The sequence below is a fragment of the Patella vulgata genome, chromosome 2 (assembly GCF_932274485.2).
Source record: "Patella vulgata chromosome 2, xgPatVulg1.2, whole genome shotgun sequence".
NCBI lineage: Eukaryota > Metazoa > Mollusca > Gastropoda > Patellidae > Patella > Patella vulgata.
The window spans coordinates 15,819,247-15,841,115 of record NC_065880.2 but is presented as its reverse complement, the minus strand read 5'-3'; the positions used below and the strand labels follow the sequence as shown (position 1 = coordinate 15,841,115).

Sequence of the window (21,869 nt, the reverse complement as noted above, 5' to 3'; positions counted from 1 at the left end):
CACCAGTGAATACTCATTTCGGATCAAGTGGTTTTTCGCATTTTCGTAGTGTGCCGTTCGCGGCACACTTAGGAAGATCTCGCGTGGTAAACTGGTTGAGAATCACTGCCTGAGATTGTCTGTCAAACATCGTGTGTTTTTCTCCAGGCACTCCGGTTTCCTCCCACTGTCAAAAGACCCTTACACGCAAGCCTATTATTGAATTAAAATTGAACATTGTTTTTCCCTTAGAGATAGATATGTAAGATTTAGATAAAAAAGCTGGTCATTCTTATATAATTGTTCTAAAATAGAGGATGCAAAATGAAGAGTATATTGTTTATTATCGTAGAACGGTACTTGACAATCGAAACAATTAACCCTATCAACTTTCCAGAAGGTACCCCCCCCCCCCTTTTGCCGAAAACCTTGCGAGTTCGATATTGCCTAGTTCAACAATTTTTTATCAAATAAAGTTTGAAGCATTGGGGTCCTGCGAAGACAACCCTATCGATAGTCCGCATTCTGCGACACTTGCCGTTTCAGATTTAACACTCCCCCCCCCTCCCTTGTCAAAAACTGTGACCGCTATAGACACTAGTTTTAGGTGCATTTTCTCAAAATTTGGTGAGGACTAACCCTAATGAAATCCAGTGTACCATGACCCTCCGTTCCGGATTTACCCCCCCCCCCCCGACGAAAACCTTGCGAACGCGATATAGGCTATAGTTTTTAACGGATATTTCTAATTTGATGGAAAGCATTGGTATCCTGAGAGGATATTCAACCCAATCGATATTCGGCGTTCTGTGAATTTCCGGTCCGTTTCCTAAAAAACATTGTGAACGCGATAAAGGCTATAGGTTTGAATTGCCGTAATCTTTTTCATATTTGGCTTGAAGCATTGGGGTCATCGATCTCAGTCTATATATACTGAGCGCCATGGAAAACGCATCACTTTTTTTCCCAAATATTTTATTACTAGGTGGTTTTGTATGTATAATATGCAATACTATGAACTATTGTTTCACACAATGTTCCCAAACGCAAAAAATATCGGCCCGTGTGCATTGTGTCTGAGCCCTGTAAAAGCATGTTTTCAGCTTAATGTGCAGTACATGAACTGAAACGTCAATAGGTCGTAATTTGTTGTTGGACGTGTGAAGGAATAGAGCTAGAGATGCCGAGACTTACTGAAAATAACGGAATGAAGCCATGGGAATGTCCAGGGCTGGCATGTCTACACGTGCTATTGCCAGACACTACAATTGTCATCAGTCCACTATTGTAAGGTTGGTGGAACGTGTTCGAGTTACTGGATCAACACGTGACCGTCAACGTCCTGGTCCACAACGCGTTACAACCCAGGCTCACGACCGCTACATGCGTGACAGATTCCGCCCAGCGACTCGAACAGGTGCAGCAGTCGTCGGAAGACAAGGACCAGTAAGTGTCAACACCGTAAGACGTCGTCTAAGAGAAGTAGAAATCCGTGCACGACGACCTTATGTTGGCGCTATCCTCAGGGATCATCACCGTCAGCGGCGTTTGATATGGGCTCAAGGACACCAGACATGGAGAAGAGTAGACTGGCAAAGTGTGCTCTTCAATGATGCGAGTCGCTTTCATCTTTATAACGCTGATTGCTGTCAACGTGTGTGGAGACGTTTTGGGGAACGTCTTGCAGACTGCTGCGTCTTTGAAACGAATCGATGGGTGGGGGAAGTGTAATGGTGTGGGGAGGCTTCACATTTCATCACCGGACCGCCCTACACATTTGCATGGGTCGCGTTAATGCTGTAGCCTACCGTGATGATGTCTTGCAACCAATTGTTCCGATGTTTCGAGCGCACCCACAACTTCAGCACTTCCAACAGGATAATGCACGTCCGCATACCGCCCGTTTTAGTATGGACAACCTGGCTGCTAACAACATCAATGTCTTGGACTACTGGCCAGCCATGTCTCCGGATATGGCACCGATAGAACATGTCTGGGATGAGATTGGACGCCGTCTGTATCGGAGACCACAGATGCACACCATTGCTGCTTTAGAAGCTGCTCTTGTCCAAGAATGGAACAATTTTCCCCAGGCCTTCTTTCAAACATTGGTAAATTCCATACGACGTCGCTGCACAGCGTACGTAAGAGCTCTTGGAGGACACACGCGCTACTTACATCTGTGTCATACTTTTGGTTTTGACCCCTCTGACTGGCAGTAGCGCTACGGCCTACTCTTAAAATTCCAAACTTCATGGGTTCTTTTACGTGCACGCCAATGTATACACTGGACCTTTGGTTTTTCCACCCATCCTTGTGAGGCAAGATTGAATCGATATGCGTAGGATAAAGCACTAAGGAAAAGATTGAAGAAAATAACCTGAGAAAAAGAAAAACCGAGGCCTAGGTTTGCCTTTCGAGGGTTTTTTTCAAGTCTTTCTTCCCCAGCATAACCGAAGTCGAGGACTTTATCTTGCTTATAAACCGTCTGTGTTTACATGTACGCAAAATGTACTCACAGAAATACAGTCCACCGCTGATAGTTCGAGACTACCACTGAAGCGTGCACATTCGCCGTGCCGAGACCAACTTTCTGACAGTATGATACTATAAATAGCCATGGCACGTGCAATTCTCTACAAATCTATCAACTATTACAGCCATAAAAAATTTATTGTTGACGATTTTGAATAGCAGTAAAATTAAGCTTCTTGGTTATTACAGCAGATTTAGAAATTACGTTCGTTTCATTTTTGAAATCGCTTTATCATTAACTGTACCGTTAAGAGCGGCATCTTTTGGTTTAGTACAAATAATATCTCTGAATCACTCGGGTTAGACAGGAACATGATACTAGCAGTAGTTTCATTTTACTTTTACAAGCTTCTTAAAACGATTGTTGAGCTACCTAACGTGCTTATTTCTAAATTCAATTTCTTGTTCTAGCTTTCTGTTATGTTTCGTAAAAAAGTAGTCTTGATTATCCCGACCTGTCAATCAGACGTAGAATGGTCGATAGGCTGGTTAAGCGAGACTAATTTCAAAACAAGGGCACGTAACCTATCTTTTACTCAAAAGTGTCTGGATCTCATGGACGACTCTTGGAACCAGTTTTCAGTCAATTATTTATACATGATTAATGGGCATAGCTTATTAAGTACAACATGATCGTTTTTTTAGTGACTATAATTGTGTGGAACTGATTTGAGGCTTGGCATATATATAAATATTGTGGCGTAATTGTCGAGATATATGGAGATATATATTTATGGTGGGTCACCCTACCATAAGAAAAAACCTTAGATCATGTTTACTCATGGAAAAAAAAAACCCTACCCTGGAAGAATAACCTGTTACAGGTTTAAAGGGCTAATCCTGATAATTTTTTGGAGAATAAAACTGTTTAATTTTGTTTTAAAATCCCTTAAAATCCTCTACCTAAGGGCCGAGCAAGTAACTCAATATTTGTGATAAGTTTTCAAATAACTGAAACCCGTCAGTCTTCATCGGGAAATGGAGACCGGTGTCCCAAGCTGTATTATGCGGTGTCTGGATAAAACCAGACATTTTTTGTATAAAAATAATGTGTAGGTGAAATTTACCTTTCATTATCAAGTACAGCATTTGGGTCATTCACTGTATAGATCTCTCAATGAACGGGAATCAATTATATGGTCACCCAATGAAAAAATTGACCCAAAATCTTAAAAGGGTTACGTGTCCGGATAAGCAGTTTTGGCAGTCATGTCAAAACGACTCAATATTTTGAGCTGAAATTTTGAGATAACGTCAATACACCATTCCTCTATATTTTGGCATTTAAATTTCATACATACTCAGACTTTTATTTTTGAGACTCTGTTCAAATAAGGGATAGTCCCTTTAAAGAAAATCTTTCAGAAGAATAACCCCAAATTCCCCTGTATTTATCCAAAGCCGCCCCCGACTTTCAGACCTCAAATTATTCCGGGCATAGAATATACCCCAAGGAGATTTACCGTTACAGGTATAATTCTCTCTAATACGCTTACATGGTTTAATAACTCCTTTAATAATATATTCATTGAATAAGGGTTATCCCTATATGATGACTATTTAATACCTCAAATAGGTTTGAGACGAGGATAAAACACGTTTCTAAAAGTCTTTAAACCACTTTTATTCACTAAAATATATTGGTGACTGTTCTGTGTTCATCAGGTTAGAAGTTCGTTGTAAGAATATCTGATTTATCTGCCCATTAAATAGTTTATTGTAGATACTTCTGTAGAATCCCGCTAATTTTCCACAAACTGTGGGTTACCAAAGGATATCTATCACTGATATGTAACAGAGATTTGTCAACATGTATTTGAACGCTGGAACATAAATTATTACCCTCCGCACTACACAGAAATTCACTATTACCCTTCAAACCAATAACAATGCTTTCAATTATATAAATAATATTTTCATAATCCATGCAGGTAAGCGCTTGATATTGGCCTTGTGCTTTTCTTAATTTATTACAGAACTGTTCACAATGAGTCATCAATATATTTATGGTAAATGCCCAATAGGTGAGATATTTGCCATCCGCGAATATAATAATTAACTTTTGTATATTTTCTTTTGCGACCGTAGAAGCCTGAAATTAGAAACCATAGAAAAGTAAGCGTGTGTTCACCGGAGTTCCTGCGAGAACTCATATAATGCACTTAGGAAGAGTGATTTCAATTTTTGTAAATGTGTAAAATTAGAAAATATAGTCCTCTAAATATTTTTGGCGCTATTGACACCCCTGTCAGTGATTAATTATCATACTATTAGTTTGTATAAACATAAAGGCTTTAGGACTAAATTTCTGTTCAAATAGTGCTCTCGGCATACCTTATCTAAACCATCTACTTTGAGTTGTTTAGAAACAAGTCCTTCCACAATATTTAACATGTTGGTATTTATTTCTTTATAATCCGTTCCATAAAATATACTACTCAATTCTTTCACACATTTCATACTCTCCATCAAATTATGCTGGGATATATGTAGATCATCTTTAAATAACATTTCTTGTAAAATTTGTAAATTAGATATAATTGTTTCTTTAGTAGTCCGTTGAATATTTTCTTTGTCGTTGTCTTTTAGACTTTGTCTTATTCGTATAATACTTTGAAGGAACGTTGTATTATTGTGGAAGAAAACTGATTTTGTATTAGCTTTGCTTTCATGCGACAACGGTGGTGTCGGGAACAGGGGCTCACTATATGCTGGTACCGAAATATCGGGTACTGTAAAGATAAAAAACATATAAATATCAGTAGATAAATAATTTTACATCATGGGTCTGCAAAATACAAGGGTTAATTGTCGTGCTTCTTTTTTATGTCCACCAGCAACAGTTTGAACGTGAACGTGGAGAATTCTCGACATGCGATCGAAAATTTTGAATTTATATAGTTCTTTATTATAACCAAATAAAGAATCCTATCGTATTATTGGAAGAGTAGGCCTTCTCTGTGACACGCCTTTAAAAATTAAAGATACGTTATGTAAGATTTAGATAAAGAGCTGACCCTAATAGTTAAAAAAAAAAATAGATAATGCAAAATGAATATATTGAAATTTTCATTCAAATTACTTTATTCTGAACCTAGTTACCACTGTTTGTAGTTTTGACAAGATGTGTGCATTGATTGTTTATTATCGTTTCTCCATTTTTAAATAAATTAATGCATAGAAACATTTTATGTGCACATGTAACTTTCATTCTGATACCATATGTTGTCCAATGCGCGGGGACTTGGAAAATAATTTTCAAAGAATACGTGCACACGCATTTGTGCAAAGGTGACGATCGAAATACATGGATGCAGACACCAACACCATTTGAAATTACCATTGAGAGTCGACGAAAGCATCAAATTCTCGTCAGCGTGAGCTGAATTTTTGGATAAAATTATCTGTTGTCTTAGATTTAGTATCTCTTCTTCGGCCTTTTTATATTTTGTTTTCCAGAAGTATTGAGATTTTTTGTAATTAAAACAAATCTGTTCAGCATATTCAAATGTTGTTAATGTTGTATCAGGTGGCTTGCTTTTTATGATTGACAGCGCAGTCGCTGTCTTGAAAGCTTGAATAAAAGTTCTATCTGGAAAGAATAAAATATAATTATTATTAAATAGTACTACCCTAGTAATAATTATCAAAAGCCCCCTCCAACCCAGTGTGCCCCAAGATCTTCCTAATAATAAGTGTGCCGCGAAATTTTGAACGGCACACTAAGAAAATGCGAAAAATTAGTCCTACGTAATCGCAATTGAGTATTCACTGGTGTTTATAGCCGTGTTTTTCTTTATTTAGTTGCAGTCTTTCTATGTGTCTATGACTAGTTTCTGTCTACGGTTGTATACCGTCTGACTTATCATGTTTTTATTTTGCAAAATTCAGATATTTTTCATATACCGGTACATACATATATTTAGCCAGATGTGCCGCTATTTTTTTATGTTTTCCAAAGTGTGCCGTTGGCAAAAAAAAAGGTTGAGAACCACTGCCCTAACCCATGTAAGAAAAGGCACAAACAACTGTTCAGGTTACTAATTTTAATTAGATTGCGGTAACCTAGCAGATTAACCCAGTTTAACAGTAGGCTTTTAGTTTTACTACAGTGTCTGTGTAATTTAATTAACGGGACAGCTAGCTGAACATTAAATGTATGAAAGAATTATGTCATCGATAATGGTTCATGACCCAATGAAATTCGGTTAAAAATCCTAAATTTTTACACCAACCGGGATAATGAAAACGGACAAATGAAATAGGGGTGGGGGATTAACCATAGATATCCTGTAATGGATAAGGGTGGCGTTAACGTCCTGCTCTGCTGGACCGGCTGGGGAAGACGGAAAATGACTCCAGCCACAACCACCGTGACTTTGAATAAGTCTACATATCGATATTGCTATTGTAGTATTGTATGTCCTTCATCCTTAACCCATTATTTCAGCAGTAGCTTATTTCTGTATGAGTTGAATCTCCGTTTTCTACTAAAATGCACTTGTAAGTCATTAAGGCTCTTTTCTGGGCTGCCATTGTGGAAAGGGGGATAACTCTATGCCTATGGGCTTAAAACCAATGATAGACGTCATTGCTGAAAATCATATAGAAGCAGTTCGGTTCTTTTTTTATGGATTGGTTTTTAAATACATATCGGAGTAATCAATAAACTTTAAATTGCTTTCTTCTGCTTTCGGTGTAGATATGATAGCATTATTGTAGGCTGTCATCGTTACCGTACTTTTGAATACACGTCCGTAGCCCGCCGGAACGCAAAGCATAATGATATTTACAGACTAAGTAACAGGCTAAAAATAATAATAATATAGTCAAACTCAGGCTGAGGGAGGGGGCTGTTCTGACGGCCCTGATTCAAAGTTGCAATTTCATATTTTTGAGTTATATTTTTAAAATTTATTAAAATAAAGCCTTAAAATAGATGGTATCTATAAACAGTCCTACCGTGTTAAAGAATAATCCTATTAATCCTATAATAGTATAATTCACTATTGCCAGTTGAGAAATTGGCAAAAATATCATTTTCAACTTAAAATTCAAACGTTTGAAGATAGCTATTCCATGGGGGGGGGGGAGGATAGGAAAACAAGGGAGGTAATTGTGTTATTATTTCCGAGGTCAAAGGATTTTTAAGTGGGAGAATAATACCTATGATCGTATAATAGTGAGTTGACAACGTATTGAGCAAGCCAAAAGACATAGAAATAATTATGTTTTGACTTTCTTAGGAAATATGAAATTATCGCTTTAAGATTATAAAATTTCAACAAAAGGCTTTTGCTGTGCCCTACTCAACACGGATTAAGATCACTATATTAGCTAACTGGGCTCTACTCTTGGACTTATTTATACATTTCAACCAAATTTGGCGGTAGGGCATATTTCTATTGAATGTTTTTTGATAAAATATGGACTAGACGAGACGTCTGCTATTTCAACCCTTTCGGCCTTTGAAAATAACTCCAGACTGAGTCAAACTAGCTAGTATCAGTTATTATCTCTAGCAAAACGTTAGTATCTCACAAATTCGATTTCTTTCATCCCAGAACCTAAGTTTAAACGGTGGTCATTTCTGTGTTGATGGCCCTTGGTATGTCAGCTCTCCCTAGGCGTGAACCTCTGGGTCTTAGCCCCTGGGTCCAGCAATAGATGGCTGAACTTCTAATTTTTTCATCCCTGAACCTAAGTTTAAAGGACAGCCATTTCCCTAAGTTATCTCTGTGGTTAAGGTCCTTGGTATGTCAGCTCTCCATAGGGCCCACTATCACTGAATTCCTGGGTCTTAGCCCCTGAGCCCATGCAGCAATAGATGACTAATCTTCAAATTTTGTTCATCCAAGAATCTAAGTTTAAAGGGGCCGCCATTTCTACAAAGTATGGTACACGTCAGTTCTTACAGGGCCCACTATCACCCATAATCGAGAATTTCTATGTCTTAGCACCTGGGCCCAGGAATAAACTTCAAAATTGTTTAAAGGGCAAACAATTCTACAAAGTTGTCTTTGTGCTGATGGCCCTTGGTATGTCAACTTTTTATAGGGCCATCTATCACCCATTGCTGGGTCAAGACCAAGAGATCTCCGCTTATGTGTGATGGATGGTCCTATGGAGAGTTGACATACATGTACCAAGGGCCATGAGCACAGGGAAATAGTAGCCCTTTAAACTTATATTGTTATAGCCTCCGTCCATCCACACTTTCTTGCCAGTGCTCTAGAGGCTACACAGTTTTTGTGTCAAAATCGGAGTAATATTTTTAGAGATATTCCCCTTTTTGCCAAAACCTATCCACATTGGATTTGCTTGTAATGCATGTCAGCACGATAGAGGACAGAGTTTTAATCAGACATTTCTGAAACTTAAAGCTATTGCTTTTGTCAAACTTTTCCGAAAACCTGTGAACCTGATAGAGCATATAGTTTGAACCCATATGATATTCAGCATTGCGGCCCATTCTTTTCCAAAGTTATGTCCCCTTTTCGGAATTGCTTGTGAAAGTGATAGAGGCTACAATCTTTTCTTCAAGACAAAGCTGCTGTGTGGGCATATCCCACACTTTGTGAGGTTATCTTTGACACACGCCAGAAGAGATATAAGTAAAATTTAAGTATTAAAGGAGCAGTCCCAGTAGCATGCTCCCAGATTTCACAGGATTAAGTACAGTATGCAAATCAAAAACCAGAAAGTGACAAAATAGCCTCTTTATCTTGTCTTGAGTTTCAAATCAAAATATTAAATTGTTTGGAAATGAAGGCTAGATTTTATTATAGGTTTATGATACTCATCTAAGGAATTTCACTCTACAATTGCAGGAATGACATGACAATCATGGCAATCACTTACCACTACAACTTTAGAAAGTATTTAAACATGGTTATACAGGCAGTATTGTAATTGTAATATGGATGGTGGAATATAGAGACTTATGGCCAACTCCACATGAAATATCTGTAGATCTTCAGATAGTTAGGGGCTTTGAAAAATGTTACAATAAGTTTTAATCAGTTTTATTCACTAAATTATACCAGGTATCTTTTCAAGGATTAACATATTGGCATGTTAAAAAAAAAATATTTTAAGAAATACTATCAAAAGAGCCCCCATTAAATTAATACCCAGTATATATTTTAAAACAGATCATTATTAGGAATGTTTAAAAAATATCACATCCTTTGCACAACCCTGCCTATATTATGCCTCTGGATGTCCATCTGATGTAATAATATGCATCGAAAACCATTAAATTTACTCCAAAAATACCAAACACATGATTACAATGCAGAAGGACAACATCACATTCACAACAAAACCCATAAGACAAACCCATGGACACACAAACTACTGTACAAAGACAATACAATCAATAAATAACAAGTGAATGGATCCTGGGACGCAGCCAGCTTTACTCAAAAAAGTGTGTAAAATATTAACAAAATGAAACAACTTTTCTTATATACAGATCATATGATAAAGCAGTAATAAATGTATTAAAAATATAAATTAAAAATATCAGTAAATAAATTATCTATCAAACTCAACAAATTTTGTTCATATCTTAAAACAGATTATAACAATAAGTACATGAAGACCTCCCCACACACAAACAAAACCCATAAGAGAAACCTGTACACAGAAACTACACAGTCATTGTAAGCAATAAACAACCATAAGGCCATATAGTGATACAGGCGTCACTCAAAATACCATGTTAAATATTAACAAAATTAAAAAAAACTTTTGTTATACACAGATAATATGATAAAACATTAGTAAATGTATTAACAAATGGTTGCCATACAAGATACACCCACATTTTGTAATAGATGGTCGTAGAACATGGAAAACCGATACTACTCATCCCAATCAGTTAAAAACCAATTCAAGATTTACCATTATAGTCTGTCATACAGTTTTAAAAATAATATCCTTATTGGCCAAGACTATTGCATAGTTTTAGGGAACTAGTCCGAATTGGGGACAATGGATCATGATCAAAATATACATTGTTTAATATAATATCTTAATATTCTCCAGTGTACTGTGTATTAACAAAATAACTCTCACTCTCGGTGAATTTACTAGATGTGAAATGAAATGGGGTTTAAAGCTGAACTTCGATTTCAAAACTACAGAAATAATTAAATAAAAAAAATCAACATCCTAAATAATCGCTATACTTGTTTTCAAGTTGTAGAACAATCATGAGGATTGTACGGCGTATAAAAACAGAGGCAGACCACGCCTACATCCAGTTCACGCCTTGTTAACCACACTGTCCACATCTGGCTAGCAATATTTCAACTACAAATGACCTCCTGACTGATTGACGGTTTTTCACTAACAGTTTACTGAAAGTATTATTGCTACACAATTATTATATCTGATCATATTTACTAATTAGACGAAATAAGTAAAACCTCTGTGTACTTTTGCTCTAAAAATAAGAAACAACTGGCTTACCCGAAACAATAACAAATCTATGAACACCAACCAATGCTATGTTGTTGACATTACATCAAGGGACATAACTACTTCACAAGATGGTGAATATTTTGAAGTGAAAAAACAGTTTTATTGCTGCTATGGATATATTTTGGAACGATAATACTAGTCTTGATAATAATACAAAACATTTCAAGAAATAAGAAAAAAATTGTTGGTGTTGGTAGAATTGTTATTGTTTGGGGTAAGGCAGTTGTTCTCATATTTTTAGAGCAAAAGTACACCGTGGTTTACTTATTTCGTCTAATTAGTAAAATAATATGTGACTGATCAGACATAATAATTGTGTAGCAATAATATTTTCAGTAAACTGATAGTGAAAAAACGTCAATCAGTAAGCTGAAATATTGCTAGCCGGATGTGGACAGTGTGGTTGACAAGGTGTGAACTGGATGTGGGAATGGCCTGCCTCTGTTTTTGTACGCCCTACAATCGGCATGATTGTTCTACAACTTGAAAACAAGTATGGCGATTATTTAGGGCGTTCATTTTTTTTATTTAATTATTTCTGTAGTTTTGTAATCAGAGTTCAGCTTTAACGTCCTACTATTCTGCTCCTAACATGGGCTAATGAAGATGGTTAGTAGATGTAATCCTCATGTTGTAAGATACAGTGTTTCAATAGTTTTCATTATTATCACAAATGTATATAAATTTTTATACGTATTATGTTGTCGCCCCTGTGTCATCTGTTCACATTTGTGGACCCTCTACAGGTCACAATTTTTATCCAATTTTGACGAAACTTGAAATATAGGTTTATAATATCCCAAAGATCTTGGTTCCTTTCGATATTGGCACATGTTGGAGAGTAACTTCATGGATTATGGTCCCCGATTGTACTTGTGAACCCTCAAGAGGTCAAAATTTTTATCCTCTGGAGGGTTCCACAAGCTAAAAACACATTTTATTGTTCAATCAGGGGCCATAATCCAGGAAGTTATGGTCCGACAGTTTTGACAATATAAATCAAAAGCAATTTTTCCATGAGTTTTGATTCTCTAACACATCAATTATTTTTTTCCCCCTTGGTTCATTGTTTAACCACCATTTCAAAGCTGTACTTCCAGTAATACCTTGACTTACTACACGGGCAAATCTATAATTATTCATGATTGTGTGGCATATACAAGAGGTTAAAAATATTCCATTACTATCTTTTTCCAAAATCTTATGTGTTACTTGCATTAATGCTGTTTGTAAGTCTTTTGTCACATCGTTTTCCTTTGAACTGCATGGAAGGTTTGAAAACCAGCATCCCAACTTTAAAGGGGATCTTCCATACCATGTGTCAAAGTAGGAATTGAAATAAAAGGTGGGTGTTTGTGTATATTTCATAAATACTTCAGGCATAAAACATTGCCATTTATCTGTTTCTGCTCTTTGATCTGTGCATTTTCTCAAAATCAATGAATCTGAAATAAAGATTTAAAACATTGTAATTCATGTTCCCAATCTGATTAAAACACAGATTCTATTTTGTTTCGTTTTCTATAGTTCAAAATTTTGTTTTACTTGTCTTTACTACACTAGGGGAGAGTGAGAGAAATTGAGTTTAACGTCCACTCAACACAAACTAGGTCATTTTGGGATTAACATGTGGCTTAATTGTATTTTAATAATTCGCTTGCGCATAGGGATCTTTAACAGTGGGAGGAAACCGGAGGAACCAGAGAAAACCCACGAGGTTGGATATGGACAGGCGACCCTACTCCTTGTCACGTACAACCGGGTGATCAAAACCACACCTGTTGACTCAATGACAGACCTTATGACACAATGCTTACACGCTAACCATTCGGCCATCCAACACCCCTACTACACTAGGATCTGGAAGAGTTGTTATATTACCGGCGTTTCTAGTTGAAGTGAGGGATTAACCAATGAAACCTTCTTGGCATGCGATGCACGGGACTGGGTATCCTGCTAGAAACATCAACGCTATTTGGTTAATCAAATGTCTGATGTCATAGGGTTGAAAGCCGCTCGTACGACACCTGATACGACCTGTCAGTACAACTGGTCAGATCTTCATGTAGTATAGGCCATCAAAAGTATAAAAAAACGAAACTAAATATAGATCTGTATTTTAATCAGATTGTTATGTTCTCATTATGTTATACTTGCAGTGTCATATTTCCAGATTTCCATTGGCAGAGAAAGTTCATCCAGATTTTCCAGCGTGGTTTCCCCTTGTCAGTGATGCAGGACGGAGGGCCTGACAAGGACAGCTGTCTAGTCGTTCGGATGGGACGAAAAACCAAGGTCCCGTGTACACATTGGCGTGCACGTAAAAGATCCCTTGGCAGTTGGAATTCAATATAAGAGTAGGCCGTAGCGCCGCTGCCCAGGCAAAATTTACCTCATAGCACACTGTATGGCGTATGCCCGTCTTCAATAGCCCAGGTTAGGAGCAGAACAGTAGGACGTTAAACCCCATTTCATTTCATTTCCAGATTTCCAGATGACTAGTGAGTTTATACATAATCAATTTCACAATAAATACAGAAATAGCACTTTGCTCATAACAATAATGTATTCTTTAATAGAATCTTTAAACCTTTGTGTCTTTCTATATTATTAGTGTTACTTTGCTCTTATTTTTTTGAAAAAATTTTCACAAGTTGACTTCCTTTATTTTGTTAATGTAGCATGGTAATGAACTGCTCTTTTCATTTTCTTTGTTTTATTTGAATTTGATTTATTTGTTTAGTTTTTTGATTGTTTAATTTTTGTTAATGAAGTTGATTCTTTTAAACTTCGTTTTTATTTTTGAACTCTACTAGGTGTAGGTGTTCATCAGGTAATACCTCGACTGAGTTCAATATAGAGATTAGCCGGTTGATTTGTTGATATAAACCTTTGAATAATAGCGCCTAACAGGCAGCTGTGTTTAATTATGTTTTCCTGATTTTGATTGTTTCTGTGTGTTTGTAGTATACGTTGGTGATATGCGCTTAGAAACACTTCACGTGTAATGAAGCGCTATATAAATCGAACAATAATAATAATAATAATATAGTCATTTGGAAACATGGGTAATCTGGAAAGACTTAAAAAAAAATTAAAAAAACACAGAAATTCAAACCCATTAATTTCTACCCTGCACAGATTGTGGAATTATAGCCCGTCTGGTAGACCACAGGTAGAATGGGTATATTTTAGAATTTCAAATATAACATTTACAATATTTTTTTACTAGGATAGAAAGTCCAAGTAGTGATGATAATTGATAACAGATTTAGACAAACGTGCAAATAATCAATAACATTCAATTTTTTTGATCAATCGCACCTAAAGAAACATCTTATTTGCTACAACAAATAATTCACCTTTAATATTATGAAGTTCAAATGTCTCTTTCAGCATATTTTTCATCAAATGTTCATCTGTAGTTGACTTTTGGTCAAGGAATAAACTACCATCAACTACATTCTTTACTGTCGTCACTGTTTTAGGTAAAGTTTGTCGTAGATGATCAGCGTGAATTAAAGATGCCAGTCCACCTGCTGTAATATACAATAAACTGGAGGGTATCAATACCTAGCATCCATGGGATCATTTTCCAAAAACAAAACCTCAAGTGTTATCTAAAGTAAATTTGTTTTTTTCGTAAAATATCAAATTCTACAATAATCTCGAAAATAGCAGCACCATGTTAATACAGATCTTTAGCATGATAATTTATTGGTTTGCATTTTTCGTAAAATATCAAATTAATCACAGCTTTATCTACTCTAATATGTGCTCAGATTGATTATTTAACATTTAATTATGGGAAAATATCAAAATATCAAAGCTAAATAATCTCCTGACTAATATGAGCTCAGATTGATTATTTTACATTTAATTAAGGAACAAAATCAAAATACAAAGCTAAATAATCTCCTGACTCAGATTCAATTGGATTAAGAACCGGCCCATCACTTAGAAACGCAAAGATGGTGGTGACTGGTGGGCTTGTTTACATTGGGAACAGCATATGGAAACGAACACCCATTTCAGTAGACAAGGTATGTACATGTATTAGTATTTATGTTTACATAATAATATGTTAATACTGCATTTCAATGACCAATTTGTAATCAAGTACATTGAAGAAGAATAGTGAATTTTAAATGCCTCTTTTTCAGGCAGCATGAAAAACATTTGGAAGTGCTTTGCAATAACAAACTTAAACTGTTTTTTTTTATTGAATGAGATAATTGAGTAAAATCAGATTGAAGTACCTGTAGTCTCATTTACTTAAATCTCAAATTTGCCAGAAGAAGTTAAAGCTTTTTGCGAGGTAACCATCTATAAAAACTTAAAGATACATTATTGGAGATTAGATAAAGAGCTGGCAGTTCTCACTATAATAGTTACAACTAGATAATGTAAAGGGGGTTTGCTGAAAATATGATCCACTATGAACAAGATTTTAAAGATTGAATTTTCGGCCTAGCCTCGATCATCATTGCTAAAGTTGGTAGGATAAAAAACATAGTCTTGATTATCCATTTAATGATTATATTATGAATGGGAGTTGAACAGTAAATCGGAACCAAATCCAATAAACATCGCAGGCTAGCGATGCCATCGAGAGTTAATTATGGTCTGGATAAGTTAATTAATGTCTAATTAATAATTTAGAAAACATTTCAGGCCTAAAAAAAGACCTGCAATAGGTAGATTTAGCTCTTGTATAATGTATGTTTAACTACCCGTTACTAACCTGAAGAACCTGTCAACAGTACCAAATCTGCCATCCCTATATTAGTATTCTTTAATAAATGTTCTACAATAATCTCAAAAATAACAGCACCACTCAAATACAGTTCTTTACCATGATAATTTATTGGTTTACTGAGATTACCTGTAAAAACATGTCATTATGTATTATGTATCATCATGTACTTCATGTAAAAACCAAAGGCATGTAGTGGCTGCATACACCAAGGATTATTTAAAGATACATTATGGGAGATCACATAAAGAGCTGGCAGTTCTCACTATAATAGTTAAAAACTAGATAATGTAAAGGCAATTTGCTGAAAATTTAAGTCAAATTGATCCACTATGAACCGGGAATTAAGCGATTGAAATTTCGGCCTAGCCTCAATCATCATTACTAAAGTCTGTAGAATAAAAAACATAGTCTCGATCATCCATTTCATGATTAAATTATGAATGGAAGTCGAGCAGCAAATGGGGTCATAATCCAGTAAATATATCGCAGGCTAGCGATGCCATCGAGAGTTGATTATGGTCTGGGTAAGTTAATTAATGTTTAATTAATAATTTAGATAACATTTCAGGCCTAAAGAAAGACCTGCAATTGGCAGATTTAGCTCTTGCATAATGTATGTTTAAAGTCATTAATTTGTGGTAAATAATACAGCCGTGAAGATTGTCCATGACGTTTTGTCTACTATATGAGTGTGCTACTAGCAGACAATCTATTGCTGACAAACTGTACATCTGCATGGCTAAATATATTTCCAAATGCATGCTTTTATAGTGGAGATGGTTTGTTTAAGTCTTTGATGGATGCCACTTTATTCTGTAGCGTTATATAGAATGCCCATTGTACATTTGAATGCTAAAATAAATATCACCAGGGGTAAAAGTGTATATATATATATATATAGAGAGAGAGAGAGAGAAATATTGTTTAACGTCCACTCGACACAAACTAGGTCACTTCGGGACTAACATATGGTTTTAAATTTTTTTTATTTCAATAATTCGCTTGCGCGTAGGGGTCTTTAGCAGTAGGAGGAAACCCTTCTCAGTTCTCCTTGTCACGTACAACCGGGGATTCGAAACCATGCCAGTTGACTCAATGACAGGCCTTATAATACAGCATGCACATGTTAACCATTCGGCCATCCAACCCCCTGTAAAAGTATATAACTGAAATGGATCTTTAGAACTGGTATTGTTGAACTTGTAGAATGAAGGAAATACTGACTTGATATTGTATTGTACATTCTGATATTTCTAATCGATTTGTAATACTGTATTGATAGTATGTTAAAGTAATGAACAAACCCAAAAAAGAAGATCCATCACAATAGAGAAATTCCACAATGTTCCACTGATAAAAATCAGGATTTATTTTAGGATTAGAAGACATTAAACCTTCAAGTCTTCTGGTTTTAGCTTCAAACTTTGAGGAACCAAGACGTGTTTTACTTCTGAAATTACACAGAAAAAATGCATATGATGTAATGCAAATGACATTATTTTATAATCAAAACGACATAAGTAATTAAAACAAATTCTGTATCTCACAAATTTGCAAAAGGCAATATCTATCTAATAAATTAAAATAGGGCACACCTTAATGTTGTAATAGTACAACCCTGCAAATTTCATTCAAATCAGTCAATAAATTCATACGGTTTGGTTGTCTACAAAAATTGTTAATGGAAGGCCACATATCATTAGATTGGCAGGTACATAAAAATTGAATGTACAACATTTCAGCCACTTCTGTTTCAGCCATAGTGGTTTTAAAGTAGCTAAGTATAATTAAATATCACTCCAAGTCTTCGACGAATTATTTGTCAATTGAAATCAACATTGATGTTGTAATCTTACCAGGAAAAGATGGACTTCTGATATCCAATATTTAAGACAAAATAAACATTTTACCATAATGTGTTTTGGTGCCATTTGTAACAAGGGACTCAAAGAAAGAGGCTAGACATATTCCACAAGTCACGTCAAACGGTGACGACATATTCTTATCTGGAAAGCATGTGCAATAAATACACGGTGTACAATGGAATAACCAGACGCTAGAGATTTAAATTCGATTGAGACTTCTGGCGTATTTCACCAAACATAACTGATTAGAAATTACAGCAAAAACTGAAATGATTGAATGTAAATCAGTTTATATACATTCATATTACATTATTATATGTGTTGCGACCCGTTTGTGTCAATTTCTAGGTCCCAAATATTAGCGATTTAGCCCTTTTAAACACTAATCTTAAGCCTATTTAATTTCTGTGGATGAAAGGTTGGTCTACAATAAAAATTATACTGGTACCTTGACTCACAAGCACGGACAGAACTACACCATGCACCACTTTCTAAATGTAGGATCCATTTCTTCATTGTTGACACTTGGCCTTTTAAAGATGCATTAGTTAAGAGTTTAATAAAGAGTTGGTCATTCTTGCTATAATAATTCAAAAATAGATGATAAAAAAAAGAGAATATTGAAAATTTCATTCCAATTACTTCATTCTGAACCAAATTATCGCTGTTAGTAGTTTTGACAATATGTGTTGATAGTGGTATACCAGGGCACTGATATATTCACGGCTTAGCCTCACTTTCCCATTTTTAAATTAAATATTTAAATGGCAAACCGTTCTAATCTATTTAAAATCTCAAGTATCCGATGCCATCGAGAGTTGATTATGGTCTTGTATAGTTAATAAATGTCTAATTAATAGTTTACATAACATATCAGGTCTAAAGAAAGACCTGCAATAGGCAGATTTAGCTCTTGCATAATGTATGTTTAATATAAGTTTGCAATTTTAAAATGCGAGACTACGTCCACACATTCATATTTTATTTATTTGCCATAAAAGCTCATTCTAATTAACTTGAACTAGCATTATATACATAAAGTTAAATATTTGAAAATTTAAAATAAATTTATGTGCTAAATTAGTTAGGTTTACAAATTACATCATTTTACAAGTGTACCCTACATTAAATCGGTATACAAATCATAGTAAAATCGGTATACAGATAACTTATCCCAAAGACAACTCATCCCAAGTCAACTCATCCCAATATAAGACAACTCATCCCAAGTTAGAAGACAACTAATACCAAGTTAGAAGACAACTCATCCCAAAATAAAAGACAACTCATCCCAACTTTCAAACATGAGTAGAGATATAAGACAACTCATTCCAACAAATATAAGTGCTAGTTATAAATGTTTTAATACAATCGATTTCTTTGAAGACCAAACAAACTTATTTTGGGATGAGTGTTTTTTTCTTTTAAAGTTGGGATGAGTTGTCTTTTTTCTTGGGATATATATTTTACAATGAACAGTTATTCATACTTACTGAGTTTTATATTATATGCAGGTGGAGAACCATCAATACAATATGCTTTTCGTGGTGATATCATACTTTGGGGTAAAACAACAAATTCTGAATCATATGATGATGAAGATTTTAGCTTTGCTGTACTTTGGTTATTAACTTTCAAATCAATCATATTGGTAATAGCTCGTAGAAGAAATAGCAGTATTATTAAGAATAAAAATATCAGGAGTTTGATTTTTCCTGACATTTTATATCCAACTGAAATGTAATAAACACCCTTAAAACATAATAGACAGGTTTCCCAGTAATAATAATAATAATCATCTTATATAGCGCTGGAATTCCAACCAAATGACTGCCCATTGTTGTAAATTACAATGTCATTAAAGTCATTAACAGAATGACTGTCGGAATAGTTCTATTTTTAAGATATGAGAGAGTGAGAAATGGGGTTTAACATCCACTCGACACAAACCAGGTAATTTTGGGACCAACACATGGATCAATTTTATTTCAATAATTTGCTTGCGTGTACAGGTCTTTAGCAGTGGGAGGAAACTGGAGGACCCGGAGAAAACCCACGAGGTTGGACAGACGACCCCACTCCTTGTCACGTACAACCCGGGAATCGAAACCACGCCAGTTGACTCAATTGAATACAAAGGAGTTACAATATACAAATGGAAAGTGAAGCATTTAAATTATAGTTCAAAAATTTGGGTAAAAAACAGGGGTTTTAGACATTGTTTAAATATAGCCAAGTTTCATTCTTTTGGTGCTGCGTATGCAAAAGCTCTCTTGCCAAATTTTGACTTTTGTACTGGACATACAAGTTTGTTTTTATGAGATGAATAGAAGGAACTAGAAGGTACATATTGTTTAATCAAATCTGATAAATAGGATAGTGCCAAAGGATTGTTTAAACAGTTGAAAGTGATTGTATTAATTTTGAAAATGATGCGTTGATTAACTGGTAGCCAATGTAACTGTTTCAGAACAGGCGTAATATGGTCAGAAATCAAATGAAATGAAATGGGTTTAACGTCCTACTGTTCTGCTAATATGGTCAGAAAGTTTGGTGGGAGATACAATTTGAGCTGCTTTATTTTGGATTTTCTGTAGCTGACTTACAAGAGTTTTAGGAAGAGAATACAATAATGAATTACAATAATCGAAAGATGACATAACAAAAGTATTTATTAACATTTTAGTGGCATCAATGTTATACACGTGAAAGTTCGCCTTTTTGCACAGCCTGGATACATGGGTTTTCATATCGAAGGACGAGTCAAAGAACACACCAAGATTCCTGACACAGTTGGATGGGGTTATGGCTGTGCTTCCAATAGTCACATGGTTGCTGTCAATGATCTTTTTATTCCAGATTATTATATTTTCTGTTTTGTCATCGTTTAATTTAAAAAAATGCAGTGCATTCAGATTCTAATTCGTTCAATGCATGCTTCAAGTTCTGATGTAGTGGTATCTGGTGAAGGATCAAGTTTATAACTGGGTATCATCCTTAAAGAGGTGGTAATTAAGACCCATCTCACGGATGATATCTCCAATTGGTGCAGTGTATGCTGTGAACAAAATCGGTTCCAATATACGGATCCCTGGGGAACACCAAAATCAAAAACTTTAGGCATTGATCAATATGCGTCAATAACAATACTCTGCTGTCTTCCACTCAGATAGGACTTCAGTGCGACTACGAATATACCGTATCGAGTTTCAAGTCTCCCGAGTAGGATTGATTGATCTATCGTATCAAATGCCGCACTCAAGTCCAATAAAACTAGCGACACCGGTTTCTTCTGATCCAAGGTGCATACGATATCATTGTGAACACGAAGTAAGGCAGATTCCATACTGTGCCATTTTTTGTATGCTGAATGAAATTTTTCTTGGAGATTATTTTCACACAAATGATATTTAAAACGATTGAGGACAATGTTTTCTATAATTTTCAAAATGAAAGATAAATTCGACGCAGGTCGGTAGGGCCTAACTTTTAGCACATAAATAATATCTCTATCTAAGTACTAGATGTTTAAGTGTCCTACCTGTTGTGTAAATTATCCATTACATCCTATTTTCCTTGTCCAGAGGGTTCGAAAATATTTTTAAATCGAAGTTTCATTTGAAAAGGTTTACGTTAGACGTTTCAAACCATTATGTTGATTTTTTCAAAAATTTTAAATAAGGTGTGTTAAGATGAAATTTGTTTCATCAATTAATTGAAATATTCTAAAATAGTACAATTTGTTGACCAGAATAAAGATTGGGACATATTATTCAGTTACAACAAGAGTGGATTGAGCCCTTAAAAGAACCAGTTCTACCAGTCTTGATATTGACAAAAATTTTTTTAAAATGTCCCAATTTTCTGCATCCCTAATCATGCACTTTCTTAATCCAGCCTCTTGATAACTAGGAATTCATGTTTGACGTCACACCCATTTTTTTAAACTTTATGAAGAAGTTCATATTCAGCCAATGATACTGCCACTCAGGTACTAGTGGTAGGCCTCGGCCTAACCCGGTATTGTCATTGATAATAATATTGCCACTTCAATAGGCTATTTTACAGATCTGAAATGGAAATAATACACTTACTAACTGATACCTTGACTTTTTGTTTGTTAAACCCTCAGTATTCAAAAATACTGACTGATAATACGTCTACGTGTTGGTTGCAATATCAATTATATTTCGACGGGTACCTGCCTGAATAATATCAGAGTTGTCTCCCTTCAACCGTAT

At 35.3% G+C, this 21,869-nt stretch overlaps 1 protein-coding gene and 1 long non-coding RNA gene across 5 annotated transcripts; both read right to left on the bottom strand.

The window, feature by feature from the left end:
• Positions 1–4,162: 4,162 nt before the first annotated feature.
• Positions 4,163–5,965, bottom strand: LOC126810582 (uncharacterized). Its single transcript, XR_007675262.2, has 3 exons — positions 5,855–5,965; positions 4,849–5,246; positions 4,163–4,606 (listed from the first exon to the last, which is right to left on the bottom strand). It is a non-coding gene; the product is annotated as an uncharacterized LOC126810582 (long non-coding RNA).
• Positions 5,966–11,530: 5,565 nt separating this feature from the next.
• LOC126810545 (uncharacterized) lies at positions 11,531–21,827 on the bottom strand. Of its 4 annotated transcripts, none has more exons than XM_050535676.2 (7): positions 21,723–21,827; positions 19,122–19,361; positions 18,077–18,158; positions 17,068–17,213; positions 15,749–15,889; positions 14,367–14,543; positions 11,531–12,449 (listed from the first exon to the last, which is right to left on the bottom strand). In XM_050535676.2, exons 2-7 carry the CDS (start codon positions 19,348–19,350, stop codon positions 12,004–12,006), a joined length of 1,221 nt encoding a protein of 406 aa, XP_050391633.2. In that variant the 5' UTR covers positions 19,351–19,361; positions 21,723–21,827; the 3' UTR covers positions 11,531–12,003. The 4 variants fall into 4 exon arrangements, with proteins under 4 accessions (XP_050391633.2, XP_050391634.2, XP_050391632.2 ...); XM_050535677.2 differs by having other exon boundaries at positions 21,733–21,827; XM_050535675.2 differs by lacking the exon at positions 21,723–21,827 and adding an exon at positions 21,170–21,380.
• Positions 21,828–21,869: the final 42 nt, after the last annotated feature.

Bases quoted from the DNA above. Each gene is read 5' to 3' on its own strand.
- LOC126810545 (XM_050535676.2), bottom strand. From the start codon at position 19,350: ATGTCAGGAAAAATCAAACTCCTGATATTTTTATTCTTAATAATACTG. The intron at 18,159-19,121 runs GTAAGTATGAAT...CATCTTTAAAAG, and splicing joins TGCATATAATATAAAACTCA to GCCAAGTGTCAACAATGAAG. The intron at 15,890-17,067 runs GTTTGTTCATTA...ATGTTTTTACAG, and splicing joins TGATGGATCTTCTTTTTTGG to GTAATCTCAGTAAACCAATA.